This window comes from Diadema antillarum, unplaced genomic scaffold (genome assembly GCF_040938485.1).
Source record: "Diadema antillarum isolate AM-2024a unplaced genomic scaffold, OU_Dant_1.0 scf00000006, whole genome shotgun sequence".
In the NCBI taxonomy this organism is placed as follows: Eukaryota; Metazoa; Echinodermata; class Echinoidea; order Diadematoida; family Diadematidae; genus Diadema; species Diadema antillarum.
Window position 1 is genome coordinate 4,413,216 of NW_027270895.1, and position 21,982 is coordinate 4,435,197.

The 21,982-nt window shown below is 40.1% G+C and overlaps 1 protein-coding gene across 1 annotated transcript in view; it reads left to right on the forward strand.

Moving 5' to 3' along the window:
• Nucleotides 1-840: 840 nt before the first annotated feature.
• LOC139715533 (exportin-2-like) overlaps nt 841-21,982 on the forward strand; it is a 35,446-nt gene continuing 14,304 nt past the window's right edge. Inside the window, exons 1-11 of the mRNA XM_071627103.1 lie at nt 841-862; nt 8,737-8,852; nt 10,509-10,654; nt 11,397-11,498; nt 13,094-13,239; nt 13,919-14,009; nt 16,928-17,035; nt 18,251-18,343; nt 20,032-20,199; nt 20,724-20,853; nt 21,521-21,586. Of these exons, the coding sequence (XP_071483204.1) occupies nt 8,768-8,852; nt 10,509-10,654; nt 11,397-11,498; nt 13,094-13,239; nt 13,919-14,009; nt 16,928-17,035; nt 18,251-18,343; nt 20,032-20,199; nt 20,724-20,853; nt 21,521-21,586 (1,135 nt within the window). The 5' untranslated portion in view covers nt 841-862; nt 8,737-8,767. The remainder of the gene's footprint in view (nt 863-8,736; nt 8,853-10,508; nt 10,655-11,396; nt 11,499-13,093; nt 13,240-13,918; nt 14,010-16,927; nt 17,036-18,250; nt 18,344-20,031; nt 20,200-20,723; nt 20,854-21,520; nt 21,587-21,982) is intronic.

A 21,982-nucleotide genomic window follows, 5' to 3' on the forward strand; every position in this document is an offset into this window, starting at 1 on the left:
TATTGTGACGTCACAATGGTCATCTTTAAGCGTCATAATGGTGCTGAGGTTGTTTGATTTTATGGCTTGAGTGGGAATGTACGCGAAACAAACGTCATAATGCTCAAGTACTGTCTAGTCTACACCCAAGTTCCCACTCTTTATTTTGCGAACAACAAAAAAGTCTGGACTCTACCAAATGGTTCAAATGATGTGATACCATCGTGGAAACTAATATTCAAACAATTAACGACATTGTGATTCTGAAAATGAAAATGTGTAATGAAGAATAAGAATCATTCCAGATATGATATGAGAAGATATGACTTGAACGTAGACTTAGATCCAGTGCCAGGAGCTGAGTGTGCGCTCCCTCTTCAATTTTGGACGCACTATTTGGACGCACTATTTGTACGCACGCGTATGGCGACTACTTACTCTATAGGTATAATCTCTTTGGTTCATACTGACTAGACTGTGTACAGTGTGCTGGACGTCGGTGGACGTCGGACGTGTAACTAGTAGTGTCGTGAATTGCTTCCTGCTCCAATGCTGCGCGGGTGGTAGTGGCGGCGGGGACAGCCGGCTGAAGAATTAGAAGTCAGTGACAGTGAGTGCATGCCATTGACATTGTGACGGCCGTCCTTTCCACGAAGAGAAACAAACCCTAATTTACTCCGACGTGACCGCCACCAAATTGATCTGACTGGATTGATCTTACGTTGGCTGCGGTTCGCCCGCGAATCTACACAAACACGATAGCCTTACCAGGCCAATATCTCTCGTTCTTACAATAAAAGTAAATAACGGGACACCCTGACGAGCACCGACTCGACTCTCTAACTCTAGCTTGGACTAGAATCTTGACAGTGACACAGAATTTGTGAGTTGCAATTTAGTTTTCTGAGACCTCTTGTGTTACTACTTCTAGTTCTAGTCTAACATTTTAGTTTTACTTTTAGTATTCGAGTAATTAATGCTAATGCTAGATCTAAATTAATAGTAATAGATCCTAGAATTAGTAGAAACTTCTAATGTTATGCGCTAACTGTTAACGTTAGAGATATTCCTAATCTGCATTAACAAAGAATTAAATTATGATAAGTACAATAAAACAACTAACAACGAAGTGGGCGGTATAAATTCGGGCTATGTTCTCAGTTCTAACGTTAGGGTCGCCCACGGCACTGTGTGAAGGAGCGCCTCGGGCCGGCCGGTGGGGTTAGACTCTAGACTACTGAGACTCTACTCTAGTCTAACGACGTAACGTATACTGTCTACTGGCGTAAATTACTGCTCAATGACAGTCCGGGAAACCCGCTCATGAGGACCGCTCCCGCGTATGAGGACTGCCCCGCCTCATGAGGACCGCCCCCACGCCTCATGAGGACCGCCCCCATGCCTCATGAGGCCCGGGGGGGGGGGGGGGGGGGGGAACGCCTCATGAGGCCCCCTATTCACTTTTATATCCCTCATGTAAAGCTTCTTGCCATAGGATTGTACAGAGCACGAACATGGTGTAGTTTTACTAGCTACAGTTTTGTAGCTACGAGCAGCTGGATGCGGTGCAATTGGTTACTAGCCAGCATGATATAGTAGTATTGGGAATCCACGATCTGCACCCAATCGTGATCGTGTAATCGATATCGACATTTCTCACGTAAGAATGTACGCAGTGCGCGTAGTAGCGATACTTTTGAGCGACAGTCCTGTGTGCGTGACTTATAGCTAGCGCTAGCAGCGCTTTGGAATTGCGCGACGGCATTACAGAAATCTGTGGTGCGATGGCGTGTGTGTGTGTGTATTCGTTAGTGTGATCAATGCAGTTCAGCTCATTATTGACAAAGTGACTGCGCTTCAAGTAACGGAGGAATGATTGCAGCAGAAGGACACCATATCAGATCAGGTACGAATTAGGAATAAACTAAAAGCGATTTTGAAGATGATGTGGGCAACCAAGCCGCTTGTTTAGACCTATGTACTTCTAACGTAGTCCTGGACCTCCTCGATCTTTCGAAGTTTTGCACGCTGTAGTGTGGCACGTGTGTAGGAACCAACGGTGTTGTTCGCTACGCGCTGCACGCACTGCTGCTGCACTTTAAGCTGCTGCTGCACTGCTACGGCCTAACATTACGTCGTTAGATTTAACGTCAGGAAACCTGCACATTTTTCCAAAAGGGAACCATCATCACTCTAGTAAAATGCTCGAGAGGGATATAAAACAAATATCGACTGCTTTCTTTTGGGCCATGGTAAAACTATTTGACCTCGGTGATTTCTCAACAGTGCCATGTCCCTCGACTTCGTCTCGGGACATAGCACTGTTGAGAAATAACCTCGGTGCAAATAGTTTTACCATCTCCCTCTGCAGCAGTCGATATTTGTATACTATTCATCTCACATCTGACGTATAAATTGTCGCAACTTTGCACGGTGATTTTTTGTTACACACACATGTCCACTATCCATGATGAAAAGAAGAAAAAATCCTATCTGTTTTTTTTTTCAAAAATCAAGTTTTAATCAACCGATGCAGAGCGCCCATTAAAACACGTGTGTTTTAATGGGCGCTCTGCATCGGTTGATTAAAACTCGATTTTTGAAAAAAAAAACAGATAGGATTTTTTCTTCTTTTCATCATGGATAGTGGACATGTGTGTGTAACAAAAAATCACCGTGCAAAGTTGCGACAATTTATACGTCAGATGTGAGATGAATACTAAGTGAATAGGGGGCCTCATGAGGCGTTCCCCCCGGGCCTCATGAGGCATGGGGGCGGTCCTCATGAGGCGTGGGGGCGGTCCTCATGAGGCGGGGCAGTCCTCGTACGCGGGAGCGGTCCTCATGAGCGAATTTCCCGGACTGATGATAGTGTAAATGTTGTTAGTGTATACAGAGACAGAGATGCCAAGTTTACGAGAAGTGGCTGGGTCTGGGAGTTGCGAGTTGAGACCACGCCAGGGAGCGAAGCGACCGAGTCGGGGGGGGGGGGGGGGGGGGGGAGGGGCAGAGTTTTCATTTTCTTTTAACATTAATTTATGCCTCCGCAACGAAGTGGCCGGAGGCATTATGTTTTCGGGTCGTCCGTCCGTCTGTCCGTCCGTCCGTACGTCCGTCCGTACGTCCGTCCGTCCCGTTTTGTTTTTGTCGATATCTCAAGAACCGTGTGGTGGTTTTACATCAAACTTGGTATGAGGGTATATCCTTGGGGGATAATACTTTGTGTGGATTTTAGGGTCACAGGGTCAAAGGTCAAAGGTCACAGGTTATTTTGTGAAAAAAAAAATTGAAATTTCATGTTATATCTCGCAAATGGTTCAAGGTATCTTCATGGAACTTAGTATATATGCTTGTACCGATTGGCAGTGATTATCTAGGGAAGTTGGGGGTCATGGGTCAAAGGTCAGGGGGGTCAAAGGTCAAGGTCAACTCCTCAAAATATCACTACTTTCCTTAAAATGCAATATGCCTGAAGGTTTTTTTAGAAAAAAATTGATGTATGGCATGTATTACCCAATATATATTTTTGGGGAAGTTTCTTGCCAAAAGGTCAAAGGTCAAAAGGTAAAAGGTCAAGTGAAAGTGCTAAATTGCACTTTTTCCTCCATATCTCGAAAGTAACTCAAGGTATCATCATGAAACTTACATATTTATGCATGTTCAACCTAACAGTGATTCTCTTTGGAACTGTGAGGTCAAAGGTCAAAGGCCAGGTTTAGATAATGCTATTTTCCCATTTGATACTGAAATTATACTTTTTATGCCTCCGCAACGAAGTGGCCGGAGGCATTATGTTTTCGGGTCGTCCGTCCGTCCGTCCGTCCGTCCGTCCGTACGTCCGTACGTCTGTCCGTCCCATTTTGTTTTTGTCGATATCTCAAGAACCGCGTGGTGGTTTTACATCAAACTTGGTATGAGGGTATATCCTTGGGGGATAATACTTTGTGTGGATTTTAGGGTCACTGGGTCAAAGGTCAAAGGTCACAGGTTATTTTGTGAAAAAAAATTGAAATTTCATGTTTTTCTCCATATCTTGCAAATGGTTCAAGGTATCTTCATGGAACTTAGTATATATGCTTGTACCGATGGGCAGTGATTATCTAGGGAAGTTGGGGGTCATGGGTCAAAGGTCAGGGGGTCAAAGGTCAAGGTCAACTCCTCAAAATATCACTACTTTCCTTAAAGTGCAATATGCCTGAAGGTTGTTTTTTTTAACTTGATGTATGGCATGTATTACCTTTGGGGAAGCCAAAAGGTCAAAGGTCAAAAGGTAAAAGGTCAAGTGAAAGTGCTAAATTGCACTTTTTCCTCCATATCTAGAAAGTAACTCAAGGTATCATCATGAAACTTACATATTTATGCATGTTCAACCTAACAGTGATTCTCTTTGGAACTGTGAGGTCAAAGGTCAAAGGCCAGGTCTAGATAATGCTATTTTCCCATTTGATACTGAAATTATACTTTTTCTCAATACCTTGAAAATTACTCAATGCATAAACTTATAAAAGGGTCAAAAGTCAAGTAAAAATCATCAGTTCCCCAAATACCTGCACTCTGATATTTTAATCATTCATCCAATTGAACCTAGTTCTAGGAAAGTGAACATTCAGCACATTTGTGTCAAACCTGTCATTTTAATATTTTGCCACTAGTGTGAAACTGTCATCACACATTGTCAAGACATTGTACTATAGACCTATTGGGAGAACCATGCATTATGGCGGAGGCATATCAGTAGCCGTAGCGATATATCTAGTTCTCAATACCTTGAAAATTACTCAATGCATAAACTTATAAAAGGGTCAAAAGTCAAGTAAAAATCATCAGTTCCCCAAATACCTGCACTCTGACATTTTAATCATTCATCCAATTGAACCTAGTTCTAGGAAAGTGAACATTCAGCACATTTGTGTCAAACCTGTCATTTTGATATTTTGCCAATTGTGTGAAACTGTCATCACACATTGTCAAGACATTGTACTATAGACCTATTAGGAGAACCATGCATTATGGCGGAGGCATATCAGTAGCCATAGCGATATATCTAGTTTGAGATATGACTTGAGATTATGGGATTTGATGGAGGTTTTTTTTTTCTTTTAATTTGAGATATGCCTTATGAAATTATGGGATTTGGTGCATACCTGTGCGACTCTGTGGGGCAACTTTGTTAATGAAATTGCATGACATACAGTACAGTAGGTATGCACCAACTAAGCAAATCTCATCATTTTCTATAATAGGTTGGCGCTAGTCCAGTGTAAACTTACTTTCGCACCTGTTTGTCAAATGATCTCCAGTAGGTCCAAACATGCACAAACTCACCCTTGTTTTATTATTCAGTAAATTTAACCTAGTAAAATATGCATTTGGGTCTCCAAAGTCGTATAGAAGTTAAGTTTTAACACTTTTAGTATCTACTTTATATACAAGTGTCAGAAAATTGGTGGAAAATCTCGATTGCTTGAAGTGCTGCTTTTTACACAAGCACAGTACAAATTCATTCAGCACATGCACTTAGGGTCAATCATTTGGTCTGAATGTACCCTGAAGTGTAGCCACACAGCGGCTTTTTCTGTGGTGTCGTTGAAAAGCAAAAATTTGTTTTTTCTCTTTTCCTCGGCCAAGTCTTGCGTTAGCGGTTGTAGCTTCAAAGCGGTTGAGCGCATGCGCGAGTGTGTGCTGCCTATCTTTCTCTTTCTTTTCTATCTTATCTTCTTTCATTTTCAGGTAGAAGCTATCTAGCTAAATTTTCTCTTTCCTTCCTATCGATCATTTCTTTGTGGTTTTCCTCTTGTTTAACTTCCTCAATTTCCTATTTAACTGTACTTTCTCCCTAATTGTTCATTGTTTCCTTCATGGGTTGCTTTTCCTTCCAACTCCAAGGGTCTTTCTTTTCTATCTTCTCCAATATCTTTTTTTTTTTAGGTGTCTTTCTAACGAATTCTTTTCTTTATTTCCTTTTCAACGTGCATAAATCTTTCTTTCCTTCCTAGATTTATCTTTGCTTTCATCCAGTTTTGATTCATCTCTCTTTCTATTATTCTGTTTTCAATCTATATTTTCTCCTTGCTTTCCTCTTTTCTTTTCAAACATATCCATCTCTCCCTTGCTTTCCTTTATAATGCAAGTTTATCTTCTTTCTTTCCTTCCATATAGTTTACTCTCTATACTAGTTTGTAAACCTTTTGTGTCGTTTTTTCATTAAAAAAAAATATTTTCTTTCATGTCCTTTCCCCCTTTTCCTAGCCTTATAAGCTTTATATTCTTTCACCCTACCCTTGTCTTATAACCACATTTTCACAATCTTCTTTCATTCACACACACACATACTTTGTACACACACACACATGCACACCCTCACTCATACTATACACACACACGAGCGAGCACGCACACACACATACACAACACAAACAACCCCAATCCTCAATCAGTCGCTCCCGTGACTCGGTACGAGCTGAGAGAAAGGCGGAAAAGTATTATCTTTTCAAATATACCATAGAAGAACTTGCTCTCATCGCTTGATGAGATAGCTACATTTAGATCAATTGTGGGGCTCGCTGCCGTGTTGCTGTGAATGTGTTTTGTACACCGTGCTGCGCTGTCTGCTCCTTTGCAACGCAGTTATTGCAGAGCGAACTAGCTGCGATCGACATAATCCGACAAGTGTGAGAAGGCATGAGAAAATGGATGCTCGGCGTGTGAGTGTGAGATGAGGCGCTGAGACGTGGTAAAATGGTAGGCCTAGCCATCTGGTATATTTATAGAAATAGTAATGCCGGGGCAATATTTGTGTTTTTATAGTACCGGTTCTTAGTATACCTAGGCCTTACACTCTAATGTTACAGGTTGATTTCATTTTGCAATGCCAATGCGTATGACATCACGCAGCCTTAGAAACTGAAGGGTGCCCCCCCCCCCCCCCCAACACTGCTCAACAGGCTGAGGGCAAGCGATGCGTTGCTTATGCCGCGAAGTAGGCCCTACACATATCTATACAGGGTCGGCGCATAGAGGTCTTTGTTACATCAGTTTACTCTAATTTCAAGATATTAAGGGATTATTTTCTGTGTGTATTCATGGTGAATTGGGTTTCGTAGTTACTTTTACGAATCACAACAACAGAGATTGTAGCAGCGATTATTTTTTTTTGATGGCTGTAGTTCACTCACAATGACATCATTGAGAAGCTGAAACATATGACAGTACGATGTCTGTATTAAATATCAATAAGTATCATTTTAAGGTTGGGGTTAGGGTTAGGTTTTCAAATCAGATTTCGCGATCGCACGCATAATGCATGCTTGAGTGTGTTGTCAAGACATTGCTTGCCTACAAGATGGCGAATGTTTTGTTTTGTTTTGATTTTTTTTTTGAATACTACAAACAGTAGTGCATTCATGGTTGTTCTTGTACACTACAATGTCTGCAATTCCACCTGCGGGCCGCGATGGAAATTAGGCCCCCTACTCAGTAAAATACCTTTTCAATTCAATTCAATTCAATATAAGCACCATATGATCATACACATAAATTGATTTTATCTAGATCTACTAGATCTAGAATTCTATCCATAGATGCAATGTAGAGACAGTCTACCAGATCTTTAAATATCGGTGTCTAAAAGTTAAACCCTAGACCTACATGTATGTTGTACAGGCCTACATGGTATATCGTTACACCTGTCGTGTCGCGTTGGTCCCTATGCCAGCAATGAGCTGGCTTAGACCGATGGTATGGTCTGGTTGGGCTTCTTTTTATCTAACGCTAGTACTAGAGTTCTATGTAATTTTATGCAAGACTAATTGTAAATGCATCATTCAACATGTAACATTGCTGGGGGAGGGATGGTAAGAATAAGAACTCTGCCTCGCACGCCTGTGCACAGCGACCTATTCGTTTCAACCCCAGTTCGAACACAGCATAGCCACAGCAAAATTCCTCTCTTTTTTTTTGGAGTTGAGCTACAGTGTAAAATTTCGATATCGTTCATGTTTGAAATCATTCGCGAGATGTCAAGTTAAACCCACCCGCACACACACACACATACTTTCCCTTTGTTTTGTATTGGACGTTGCAGTGCATTGGCTGTGTAAAAAATTATGGGCTCATTCATTAAGTTTAACCAACTTATCATTTTCTATTATAATGGCAAATTGATATACAGGATTTTAGCCGTCTTTGTTAAATGGAAATTTGGGTCAAAGTTCATATTTCAAAAGCCCTATTTTATCTAAGGCCAAGATGACCCTTAACACCTAAACAAAGAGTCCTGTTTGATTTTATTCATGTCAAACACCTCTCCCTGGGTTGTGAAAATGAGAGTTTAAATTTAGGAATATTAGTGTGATTACTTTCAAGTTTTAATAAACAGCATACTTTTCAGAATGTACTGCTTTGATTTCTCATTGTCCACTTTTAAAAGGTGCCGACCACAGCGACCGATATCTGATCACACCTAGTCCACTTCCTGGACTGTATTCGTATGCAGCGTACCCGCGTACGTACGGGCGGACGTACGTTGATGGTGTATGTATGTACACTGTAGTACGCAAAATCACCCCTACCAATTGGTGGAGTGTCGCAGTCAGCGGTTGGGCGCATTGTGTAGGTGCATGTATGTGTATGCGTGTGTATTGGTGGGGAATGCGGACGATTAAAATTGTCCAGTATCTGGACTAGATCACACCCTGTGCGTATCACCTAACAACTTTTAAGTGTTTTTATCTTAATTTTAATTTCTCTATTCTCTAGTCTGCCAAATCAAAGCACAGTTTTTGCCACCATGGAAGTCAATGCGGAGAACCTGAAGACGTTGGCAAACTGCCTCCAGAGGACGCTCTCCCCACAAGTTGCGGAACGAAAACAGGGTGAGCTGGGTGTATTGGTATTGTGCCATATCCATTTGTTGTCCCCGCCGAACGAGTTCGAGCAGGGGACTATGAAACGGGTTCTGTACGTGTGTGTGTCTGTGTGTGTGTCCGTCCGTCCGTCCGTCCGTCCGTCTGTGCATCCGTGTGTAATCAAAATGTTCAATTTGCTACTTCTCTGTCATTTATGAGCCAATTTTGATTCTGTTTGCTTTATATGATAGCACTACATGGGAGCTTTGAAACTTCAACACAGAATTTCAGTTGTGACCTTTGACCTTGACCTTTGACCTATATTGTACATTTTGCTTCAAAATGCTACTCCTTCCATTTCTAACCCAATTTTGATACTGTTTGCTTTATATGATAGCACTACATGGGAGCTTTGAAACTTCTACACAGAATTTCAGTTGTGACCTTTGACCTTGACCTTTGACCTATATTGTACATTTTGCTTCAAAATGCTACTCCTTCGCCATTTCTAACCCGATTTTGATTACGTTTGCTTTATGTGATGGCACTAGGTGAGGGCTTCAAAACTTCTACACAGAATTTTGATCTTTGACCTCTTTGACCTTTGACCTTGATTTTTGACCTATATTGTACATTGGCTACAAAATGCTACTCCTTCGCCATTTCTAACCCGATTTCGATTCCGTTTGCTTTATGTGATGGCACTAGGTGAGGGCTTCAAAACTTCTACACAGAATTTTGACCTTTGACTTCTTTGACCTTTGACCTTGATTTTTGACCTATATTGTACATTTTGCTACAAAATACTACTCCTTCGCCATTTGTAACCCGATTTCGATTCCGTTTGCTTTAAGTGATGGCACTAGGTGAGGGCTTCAAAACTTCTATACAGAATTTTGACCTTTGACTTCTTTGACCTCTGACCTTGATTTTTGACCTATATTGTACATTTTGCTACTAAATGCTACTTCCGGCGGGGACATATATTACGCACCGCGTAATTTCTACTTTTCCTTGTTGTCATTGAGCTCATCAGTGGAGATTTTGTATTGCCCGAAGAACTCTGACATTGGACTTCTAATAGGAGGTCAAAAGCATATTCCATTATTATGTTTTGTGTGTAGATTGAGGCATGGATCGATACACCTTAGGTATATGTTATTCAATAGAAAATAATGACTTTCCAAGTCTTTTTTCATTTGTATGTTACTGTTTTCCATGCATTCAACAACATTTGGGCACCTTTAATTTTTCATGGCTATAATTTTACCTTGAATTGTTTACATTTAAGGTTGTGTAATTACACAACAGTCGATGAAGTAAGTTTGGAGTGTGGTATCATTCAACCACACTAAACAGCATTAATTAGCTATTAAGTACAGTCAGTATGCCTAACCCATTGATATTCTGTGTTCTGCAAAAATAAAAAAAAAAGAACAACAAAACAACAACAAAACATCTGCATTAAAATGCCATGGCCATAAGGCCCTGCCAAATTGTACTTTCAGTAGAAATCTGATTTTAAAAAAGTCTAATCTTTGTAGTTTGTTTTGATCTAGAGTATTGTACACTTTGCTCATCGTATCACATCTTTGCTGTTTCCATGCTGATATTGAAGATATTGGCCTGTGGTAAACCTCACCATCTCTTTTCATCTTTATCCCTCTTTCTCGTATCTCACAGCTGAAAAGTACCTGGAGTCGGTAGAGGGTACCCCAAATTATGCCATTCTTCTCCTGACCCTGATTGAAGTCGAGAGTGCAGACGAAATCATTCGCCAGTCAGCCGCCATCACATTCAAGAACTTTGTCAAGAGGAACTGGAGGATAGTAAGTTGTTCGTACGTGAGTTCTGTGTGGTTAAGAAGGAAAACAAAAGCAACTAGAGAAGCACTTTGAGAGCGCAGACCTCCGCCAAGCAGCTACTTTCCACCAATGATCTTGTTCCCATACGTATGCATGCTGAAAATCATAGGATTTCCCAATATAGAAGCCTTTTATTACGTCATCAACCCTCAACTGCGCAGCGTGCCTCGTCCTTGCAGAAACGAAAGTCTGCACTTCCTTGCGTGTATGAAAACCTAAAAAATATGCAGCTTGAACTCCTAAGTTCATTGACCCTACCTGCCAAAATATCACAAATCCTTCAGAAAATCCATAAAAATTTCTGGATCACTACCTAAATTTAATCATCTCTTCCTTGTGTCATTCTCAAGCTTTCCTGCATGTTTCATTCAAATCTGTTCACAACATTTTGAGTTATTTTGCACATTGACAAACAAACAAACCATAAAAATTGTGATGAAAACATAACCTCCTCCCTTGGCAGAGGTAATGAAATGATTTTCACTTTGTGCTGAACGGTTCCGGGTCATTTAGAGTTGATACTTTGGGTGTGACTTTTTTTATGTTGGGGGAAGGGGTCTTCAGTTGTTGGGAGACGCAGGATAGATTGTTTTTATGACGTCTGTTGACTGTCAATAGCGTAATATTGATGATCTTTCTGCACAAAGCTAATCTTATTGTCATTCCTGTGTGTGTTTGTGTGTGTGTGTGTTTTATTTTCTTGTAGGTGGAAGACGAGCCGAACAAAATCACCGAACATGATCGGGATCAAATCAAGAAGAGAATTGTCAGCTTGATGCTGAGTGTCCCACTGAAGTTGCAAAGACAGGTATGGTGGAAAAGAGAAAGAATTAGAGAGATATATAGAGAGAATTGGGGAAAGATATTTGACCGAAGCGGAAGAAGACACTCTGATAGTATGTCTTGATGCTTAAAGTCATAATTCACCATTTGCAGATGAAACAAAAACCCAGCATTAGTGCTTCGAAATAGTTCTAAAATGTGAGTTAGGTAACAACCAATGTAAATATTTGAACTAGTATAATCGATGTCAAGTATTATATATACAAAATGTGAACAATAGTTATGATAAAAATGTTTCCAAAATAAACTGTCTGCAGTTATGTTTTAATAAGAAAAATAGTAAAAGCTCTTTATATTTTAGGCTTTATTGCACAAATTGTATATATGGTAGGATGTTTTGTGATACAACTGACCTACACATATGCATCAATAGTGATATCGTGAACATTTTTTAAATCACTGCTCCCAGTGGTAAACAGGACCTTTAAAGGGATCGTATAGTTGTTGTTGTGTCCTAACTTCAGGTTTATAGCTTTTTTTTTGTGAGATAATGAAGAACCTCTTTTGAAATATGAAAGAGCATGCATGTGATTCCCAGGGGAATTCAATGTTTATTTGATGAAAATTGGTTTTGAAATGGCTGAGATATCAAAAACAAAGCGATTCCAGTCAAAAGATGGGACCCACCTTTTATTACGATCGCTTTTTTTACTTTGTTTTTGGATGTCTCAGCCATTCCAAACCGGATTTTCATCAAATAAACATTGAATTCCTCATAGGATGGTATGCTGTGTACTATTTCATAAGTAGTTTCTTGGTATCTCGCAATACAAAAGCTCAATCCTCATCTCCACCAATACAGTCTGTACTATACCATCCTGTTAAAGGGATGGTACAGTGCTGGTTGAGGTGAGAATTCAGCTTTTAGCTTTTTGCGAGATACTGAGAAACCACTAAATGCTACAAAGCATACAATTCTAAATGGAAATCAGTGTTTATTTGATGAAAATTGGTTTTGAAAAGGCTGTGACAAGCATTCTCTCATGCTTACAATAATCCTAAATGCAGAACATCAAGAAGTTTGACAGTTTGGGGGTTCATTTATTATGCTTCAGTCCTTTTACACTCCTATGTTACCATTTGGGTGACAGAACATTTTTATAGATTACAGAGCGAAATGTGCCGAGACATATCAACTTTCTTTCATTCTTTTGGTGCCTTCTCATATTCATTTTATGTTTGATTAAGTGTTATGATATGAGGCTTATTGTAGAATCTGTTTACAGATTTCATTTACTGTAAATGTGGAAATTTTCGTGCATTTCGCGCAACCAGAAGCTAGCGCGAAAATAAAAGCACGCAAATATTTTTGCTCGCCATATGTTCCAGTAGTTGATGTCTCGATTCTGCAAAATTAAAATCTGAAATAAAAGCATGCAAATATTTTTGCTTGCCATATGTTCCAGTAGTTGACGTTTCGATTCCGCGGAATTAAAATCTCACGAAACTCTTCCCAACCAGCCGAGCGCGAAAAATTAGTTGCGCGAAAATATCCACTTTTACAGTAATTGTCACATTCTCATTCATGCTATTTGTCTCCACAAATTTCGCCATTTCTAGCTCAGCGATGGAATCAGCATCATTGGAAAGGAAGACTTTCCGGACAAGTGGCTCACGCTCCTCCCCGAACTCTGCGCCCACTTCGAGAGCGGCAACTTCCATGTTATCAATGGCGTGCTGCGGACCGCCCACTCCCTCTTCAAAAGGTTAGCTCTCATGAAGGGGTGTTGATGCATTCTTGTCTTGAAGTGAAATCTGGTTTCTGTCTTCTCTGGTTTCTGAATCCTCTTTTAGCATTAGATTTTTATGCCTCCGCCACAAAGTATCGCCGGAGGTATTGTATGTTTTCGGGTTGTCCATCTGTCCTTCCATCCGTCAGTCGGTAATCAATTTTATGGACAGCGTATCTAATTGACCATTAGAGGTATTGTAATGAAACTTGGCATGTATATATATATATATATATATATATATATATGTATATATATATGAGTGGGTAAAGTTATGCCTATGAACTTTTTGGGTATTCATGATCAAGGTCAAAGATCAAGGTCAAATGCTCAAAATTCTAGATCTGGTCAATTTCTGATCAGAACATAAAATATCTTAAGCTATAGTTTGTTCATATTAACTGTGACTCAACATGTTATCATTACATGAAAATTTTGTTAAAAGTCCCTCCTTGATAAGGGGAAGAAAAGACAAAAAAAATGATATGAGTCTACAACATGAAGATGTATTCTGTGTAATTTTCCCAATTTTTTTTTTTTTTTTTTTTTGGGGGGGGGGGGGGAATAATTCCTGTAGACTCTGCATAGACTCCAGAAAAATTTCGAATGTAAGTGATATACAAATGTGTGTTTGTGTCATGTTTCCCACCACCAGGTACCGCTACGAATTCAAGTCCAACAAACTCTGGTTGGAAATCAAGCTTGTTCTCGACAACTTCGCAGCTCCGCTCACAAAGCTCTTCAATGTAAGTCTGGCATCTCGACTTCAAACTTTGCCGTTGTTGGTGCATCATATCGGCATTTGTCAGAAAGAACCACTTCATGCTTGCAATTACAGTGCACTCCCGTTATAATGAACACGGTTATAACGAAATTCCGGTTACAACGAACTACAATTTAGAACCTCAACATTGTAAACTCTACAAGTGTATGTATTTTTATTGTTTATTCATTCGGTTGTAACGAAATTTCAATATAATGAAAGAAAATTGCCGGTCCCGCGGAATTTGTTATAACGGGAGTCTACTGTATGTATCTTTTACTTTAGTATTTGAATATGGATAGGTCAATCTTGCCTGTTAACCTGTTTCATACGGGAACCTGCTGGCCTGTATATCAAGTCTATGGGGATTTCAGAATTCAGTGTGGAAAGGGTTAATTGTGACAACTCTTATGTTATGATACGTGTCTGCTAACATTCTCAACTGCACGTGCCGCTTTGTGAATTTACATTGATCATAGTTTTCTTTTGCTTTTAATGTGCCCTAGCTGACGAATGGAATATGAAAAGTGTGCGAACAAGTAATGTGCTCAATAATGTTTTGCCACACTAGTTACATGATGATGTAGCCATATTACACTATGATGTCTGTAATGTTGAACTGCGTAGCGTTTCAAAATTCATGAAATATGTGATGGTGAACTGAGTGGTAGATATCAGCTTTGAAATGCAGAGCACAGAAAATGGTGAATTGTTTGTGAGAGACCAAATTTTTTGTCTTCCATTCTGAAGAAAAAAAACCCCAACAACAACCAAACAAAACACCAAACAAAACACCAAACAAACATATGTGACCAAGCATCACAAAACCAACAAAAAGTTGCACCCCTTGATTTTACGTGAGGACTCAACAAAGGTGAAACAGGTTCAGCCAAGTCAATATTGAGTTTCAACATTTTCTGAAGGAGCTATTCTTTTCTTCATTATCCTTTAGTTTGAGACCATAAAATGAATGGGAAAGTGTGTTTTCAGCAGTTTTTCTACAACCCTTTTTCTGTAAAGTAGTGAGATCGGGTAGGTCTTAGAGACCCCTTTTCATATCTTGAAAATCCTTTGCATGCTCCTCACTTTCAACTCTAATAACTTTTGAAAGGATAGTGCTGCTGCTCTGAAACTTGGCATTAATCAAGCAAAGAATGTGTTGATAAAGCATGCTTAATTTCAGATTAATCTGATAATCCCTTCATTGTTGTGACTTTTGTGGTCTACAGCCTGTCTTTTGTCCCATTCATCACACAGCTCGCATGGATTGGTAAAGATTAAAGCGCTTGAATAGACTATGTACTTCAGAGACTCTTCTCAATTCACTCTTTTCCAGAGTGTGTGCTTTCTTTCCAATATTTAGATAGGATAGGAGAGTCCATTTGAATTGAGTCATACATTATTTTGAAGCTTAAAGTCTGCCTTTTCAGAATCTGCCCTTAACTAAAAATCCATGTCTGGCAACGTTTTGCTGGTTTTGCATGCAGGGTCACATATGAACCTACTCTCATTTATTGTAAGTTTATTTACGCATCTAATATGTCTTTTTATGCCTCCGCCACGAAGTGGTGCCGGAGGCATTATGTTTTCGGGTTGTCCGTCCGTCCGTCCGTCCGTCTGTCCTTCTGTCCGTCCGTCCGTCCGTCCTTCTGTCCGTCCGTCCGTCCGTCCTTCAGTCCGTCCGTAATAAATTTTGTGGACAGGGTAACTATCAAAACCTTTTAAGGTATCCTAATGAAACTTGGCATGTATGTGTATAAGGGGGTGAAGTTGTGCCTATCAACTTTTGGGTGCACATGGTCAAGGTCAAAGGTCAAAAGGTCAAGGTCAAATATGTAAAATTTCACTATTTCCTCCATATCTATGCAATGCCTGAAGATATTTTCTTGAAACTTAGTGTATACATGTATTACCCAATTAAGATTCTCTGGTGAAAGTTTTGGGTCATGAGGTCAAAGGTCAAAGGTCAAAAGGTCAAGTTAGAATATTAAAACTTTGTTTTTTTCTCCGTACCTTGGAAATTGTTCAAGGTATCTTCATGGAACATAGTATATATGTATACACGTACTGACTGGCAGTTATTATCTAGAGAATCTAGGGTTCATAGGTCAAAGGTCAGGGGTCAAAGGTCAAGTGCAACACTTCAAATTTTTACTATTTCCCTCATACATGTATTTATGTAATGCCAGCAATTTTTTTTTTAAACACTTGGTGTATGCATGTATAACCTAGATTATCTGGAAATTTTCTTTTTCTCTTTTTTTTTTTTGGGGGGGGGGTTTGCCTCAAAGGTCAAAAGGTCAAAGATCAAGGGAAAGTGCTGAACTAACTTTTTCCTCCATATCTCAGAAGTTGCTCAAGTTATCTTGAAACTTACTACATATCATGTTCTGCCTGACAGTGATTATCCTATGAATTTTAGGGTCAAAGGCCAAAAGAAAATGGTAACAGTGTACTTTTCAATACAGAAATTACACTTTTTCTCCATGCCTTGAAAATTACAGTATTCATACACTTACGAATGGATCAAAGTCAAGTTAAAGTCCTTGAATCCCCAAATACATGCTCTCCTATTCATCTAATTAAACCGAGGTAAAGGAAGGTGAACATTCAACACATTTGTGACAAACATGTAATTTCAATATTTTGCCAATATTGTGAAAATGTAATTATACATTGTCCACATGTACTATAGACCTATTAGGAGAATCATGCATTATGGCGGAGGCATAGCAGTCGCCTTAGCGACATTTCTAGTTTGTGTGTGTGTTTGTTTGTTTGCCATTGATTTCTACTATATTTCTCTATTGTCATTTGATTTTGATGCCTGACAGAATTACATGATTGCAGTAAGTTATTGAATAAAGAATTATTCTTGTTTGTTCTGTGATATGACTACAGGGTACCATGGATCTGGCAGAGGCGCATAAAGACAACAAGGAGTCGACCACAACCCTTTACGACTCCCTCACCCTCATATCCAAGATCTTCTACAGTCTCAATTACCAGGTAAGGATCTTTTGCTGTTGTTTTTTTCCCGGGGGGGGGGGGGGGGGGGGGGGAGGTGGGGATAGCTTGGGTGTTGGTGGCATGATGGTAATGATAATAGTGATAATGATAATGATGATAATCAGAAAATTACACAGAGAGCGCAGACCTCCATCAAGCAGCTCATTTCCACTCCTACACACATGCTGAAAATCACCCAATTTCCCAATGAATGTTAAAAAAGAAGAAAAAAGAAAGCTATAAAGAAGTGTTTACCTCGTACAGTGCACTCCCGTTAAATAATGAACATGGTTATAATGAAATTCCAGTTACAAGGAAATAAAAATTCATGCCGCAACATTATCTGCTTATGTTTTTTATTGTTTGTTTGTTCGGTTATTACGAAATGTCGATATAACAAAAGAAAACTGCCGGTCCCCGAGGACTTCATTATAATGGGAATCCACTGTACATCTGTACCGCATCAGCTTTCTGCGTGGCTCCTCAAGTAGAGCACATGCTCTAGTGTGCATACGCAAACCTCAAATATGGGCAGCTTGAACTCCCAAGTTCGTTGACCCTTTTCCCAGATCACTACCAAAATTTAGTCATCTGTTTTTCGTGTCATTCTCAACCTTTCCTCTAAGTTTCATCCAAATCTATCCCCAGCTTTATGAGTTCTTTTTCACACAAACAAACGAACAAACAAACAAACAAACAAACAAATGCCGATGAAAACATAACCTCCTTCCTTGGTGGAGGTAATGATGATTTCCTGCCAACAAGAGAACGTCACAAATTGTTGGTTATCACGTGATCAGGTTTATCCAATGGAAGAGTACTATTTGGCTAATTTTTGTGTAGCAATCATGGAAGAGACTTCCTTGACGTAAACTTGAAGTTGTGTCAAACTCCTTAGACCCAAATTTACGAATTCAGTTTGAATGAAGTCCATTGTTTAGATTAAGACCATGATGGACTTTAAACAAGCATAAAATAGGTGAGCCAAATGCCGGGCATAGCATGGGTTGATTATTAGATGTCTGTTTGTATACCTGATTTGTCACATTCACCTTGTATGCAATCAGAATTTGCCCCATCCATGGACTAACACTGAACTTCCCTTGTTGATACCGGCCCAAATGTGTCTCCTATCCCTCCCAGACAAAATTACTTTTATGTTTCCAGCAGTTTCTGTGTGTGATTCTGTTTTTTTTTGTTTTTGTTTGCTTCCAGGATCTGCCCGAGTACTTTGAGGATAACATGGAGACGTGGATGACGCATTTTCTCAAGCTGCTGACGGGAGACAACGTCCTACTCCACTCCAAGGTACTTTACAGGGCCAGCGGAGCGTTTTCAAAATGGGGGGGGGGGGGGGGGGGTGAGGGCATTTCCGGGTTTCATGAGCTAACAAGCAAAAATAAAAAAAAGGTCTTCAGCGCAACTTCTCCTTCCACTTCCGGATTTCTTCAGCTGACAAGAAAAAAAAAGAAAAAGAAAAAAAAAGTCATTCGAGTGCCACTTACGCACTTCCGGGGTAAAAAAAGTGGGGGCCCCAAAGTGGTGACACCTTATGTATTCCTTTGTATGGTGCCAAAGAAAAAGGGGGGGGGGGGGGGCTCGAGCCCCCCCGGTTCCACCGGCCATGCTGTATACGCAATACATTTAGCGAGTCTAAATTTTCACGAATCCGGACTTCCCGACGATTTTGCAAGTGGTTAAATTCGTTATCGTGAAGTCCTGTACTAAATGGAGATACGTATTAGCGTACGTCGCATTCATATTGGGATCAGAGTCAATATTTTTGCATGTCTTTTATTTCGCGAATAGCACCTGACTCGTGAAATGCGAAAAAAAAACAACTCGCGAATATTCAGTGTATACAGTATGCAGTGGCCCTTTGTTGCAATGTGCTACTGTGCGTTTAACTGGTGGTTAAAGAGAAGAGGGTGTGGGATGGGGAGGGGCTATGTTTTTACCAGTCTTGGCAGGAATCATCGACAGCGGGAGAGGATCAGTTTTTTAAAATAATGGTGTGCCCCATGGGCGGGGACGGGGGCTGATGTGAAACTGATATTAGCTAATTTTCATGATTTTGACAGATTTTTATCTTCTGGAAAACCTGGGGGCTGGATTTGACCAAACTTGGCATTGTTGATTGATGTGGGAGGGGGAAGGAATTATAGTTTGTACAAATGGTGGTGGTGCCCCCAGTGTTGGGGCGAAATATCTCAAATGATAAGTAATAGGTGTCCAAGGGCTTGCAGCAATGAAAGAATCTCAAGATTTTTGAAATACAGCCAAACTATCTTCTCGTCCACCTGGATATAGCGTCCATCTGCCACCTACCCACCTTTTTGTTTCCCTTGGGTGGCTGCTCTAGACAGGTTTGACTCTAGCTTGCCTTGGATGGAGTGCCATAAAGGCAAAGTGTGCTGCTCAAGTGAGTGCTAGACCCACAGGTTCCTTGTTTTATATCAAATCATGAGATAAATAGTGTGTCCATCGCATGGAATGTTTTTCTGTCGCAATTGATTTGCAAAGGTTAGAGAGTTCCATCAAGAGTAAAATTACAATGTAAGAGTTGAATATTAAAGTGATCAAGACATATTTGAAAAATCTTTTTGTGCAAAAAAAAATGGGAAAGCAATGAATTGATGACATCCTCATGAGATAATTTGCAAAAGCGGTTACAAACAAAGTCACCCTAAGGTAAAGGTGTGGGAAACTTTGACCCGTAAAGGATGAGCTGATTTTGCTATAACTCACATTTTCAATAGACGCCTGCCTGAACATACTCGGACTGGTCTTCAATGGGTAAAAATTCCATAACTTCCTCATCGTACTTCTGACTTTGATCACAATGTGGAATTCCATTTCAAGGTAGTAAACTTTTATAGAAATTTTAGAAAATGAGGCAGAAATTGTGACGGGCAGCTATTTCTGGTAGCTCGTAACAATTGATCTCTTGAAATCACCCCTCTCCCCTTTTCATTCTCCACCCTCCCATGTCGTAGGATGAGGATGAGGCCGGCCCCCTGGAGCTCCTGAAATCGCAAATCTGCGACAACGTTGCCCTCTACGCTCAGAAGTACGACGAGGAGTTCCAGCCGTTCCTCCCGAACTTCGTCATGGCCGTGTGGAATCTTCTCACGTCGACGGGAGCGCAGGTCAAGTTTGATTTGGTGAGTCCTGGCTAGTCCGTTGCATTGTTTGAAGATGAGAGATGGTGTACGTTTCTTTTGGAGGATAAATTCCTGGCGAGGACAAAGGTTTGCCAAGACCTCAGTGTATTAAAATGAAATAGTGCAAATTCTTCTGTCTGAAGATTTTTGCCATTATCATGTTGAATTCAGAAGTGTAAAGGAAAAAAAAAAGATGGTACATGTACCAGTCATCAAAATATCTTGGGATTATCTTTAAAAAAAAAAAAACACATTTATTTCAAATTTGCCTCACAATGCAACGTATGGTAGTGCTTTCCCAATATCATATTACTGTCTCTTGATGATACAGGCATCTTCTTATATATTGAGACTAAAACCTTCAAATTTATTTAAAGAAAAAGAAAGGAAAATGTTCTAGAAATAGAAATGGTACCCCAGAGCCGGACATAATATGTGCTTGGTAATATTATGCAAATGAGATGCACAATGCATGGTCCACATAAGCGTAAGCTCCTTTCTCTCCTTGTCTATTTTTTGCCCAGCTCATCAGCAATGCCATCCAGTTCCTGGCATCCGTTGCAGACAGAGACCACTACAAGCATCTCTTTGAGTCGCCTGACACCTTGAAGAGCATCTGCGAGAAGGTCATCGTGCCAAACATGGAGTTCAGGGGTAAGTTGAATTGCCACACAATCATAGTATGGCTTTTATCTCTGTAAAAGTTTAGCAGTATTCCGAGAAAGAGAGACTGCATGAATTTGACTGCAAAAGATTATGCAAATTGCCTTCTGTTTTGAATTACGTGACTGAGTGAAGTTTTGGATTGAGAAAACTTCCTGCGGATAATCAGAGAAATGTTTACTCTCAGTGTGGTTTGCATGATTACGTCTGTCTGTATATTACACTATGGTGCTCTGCCACATTCTTGGATATAATTTAGCTTTTTAAACAAGTAGCAGAATTGCAATGGACTGAAGAGTGATGCATGTTAGAGCTAGTAGTTGCAGTGATAAGATGTAGATATGAAGAGTTTTATTGCAAAACGAGTTAACTCTATTATTGTTCAGTTCAAATATTTGCGATTTAAGCTGCTAAAAACAAAGAAAATATTAAGAAAATACACGTATAGGATACTTGGCATTATAACTGCAAGATTATTCCTTGTTGTGTTGCAAGTAAGTCATCACTGGAAAGGTTTTATTTTGCTCTATTTGATGATGGACATACTTAAAAAATTTTAAAAACCCATTCTGCGATCAAACTCTAAATTTCTGTCGTATATCATGAAAGTTTGAAAGAGGGATTCTAGGTGGGTTGTCTGTCCTCGCTCCATCCACAGATGCGGACGAGGAGCTTTTTGAGCTGAACCCTGAGGAATACATCAGGAGGGACATCGAGGGCTCAGGTGAGTTGACTCTTATAACGCTTCTTTTGCCGACTGTTGCGTCCGCTGGTGCACATATTTAAACGGTGTTGCAGAGATACCCAAAACTTATTGACCTTATGAGAAGGAGTGTATAGTAATATTGTGGATTGCGTGTTTGGATCTATTTTACGGGACTACTGAGGGAGCTCTGAAATGCTAATGAGCAAGTGACCACGAGACTTCATTCATTCAAGCGTATGGCACAATGTGCCTAGCTAATACTATATGCAGACTATTGCTAGTCACCTGGGGTGATCCATGAGGGGTTGGCATCTTTCACTCAGTTTCTTGTGTAGGTGGGTAGGGGGACCACTTCACCAGGTGAGCACCCTGCTCTATGCGATGCATGAATGAAGTGGGATCTTCTACGTACGT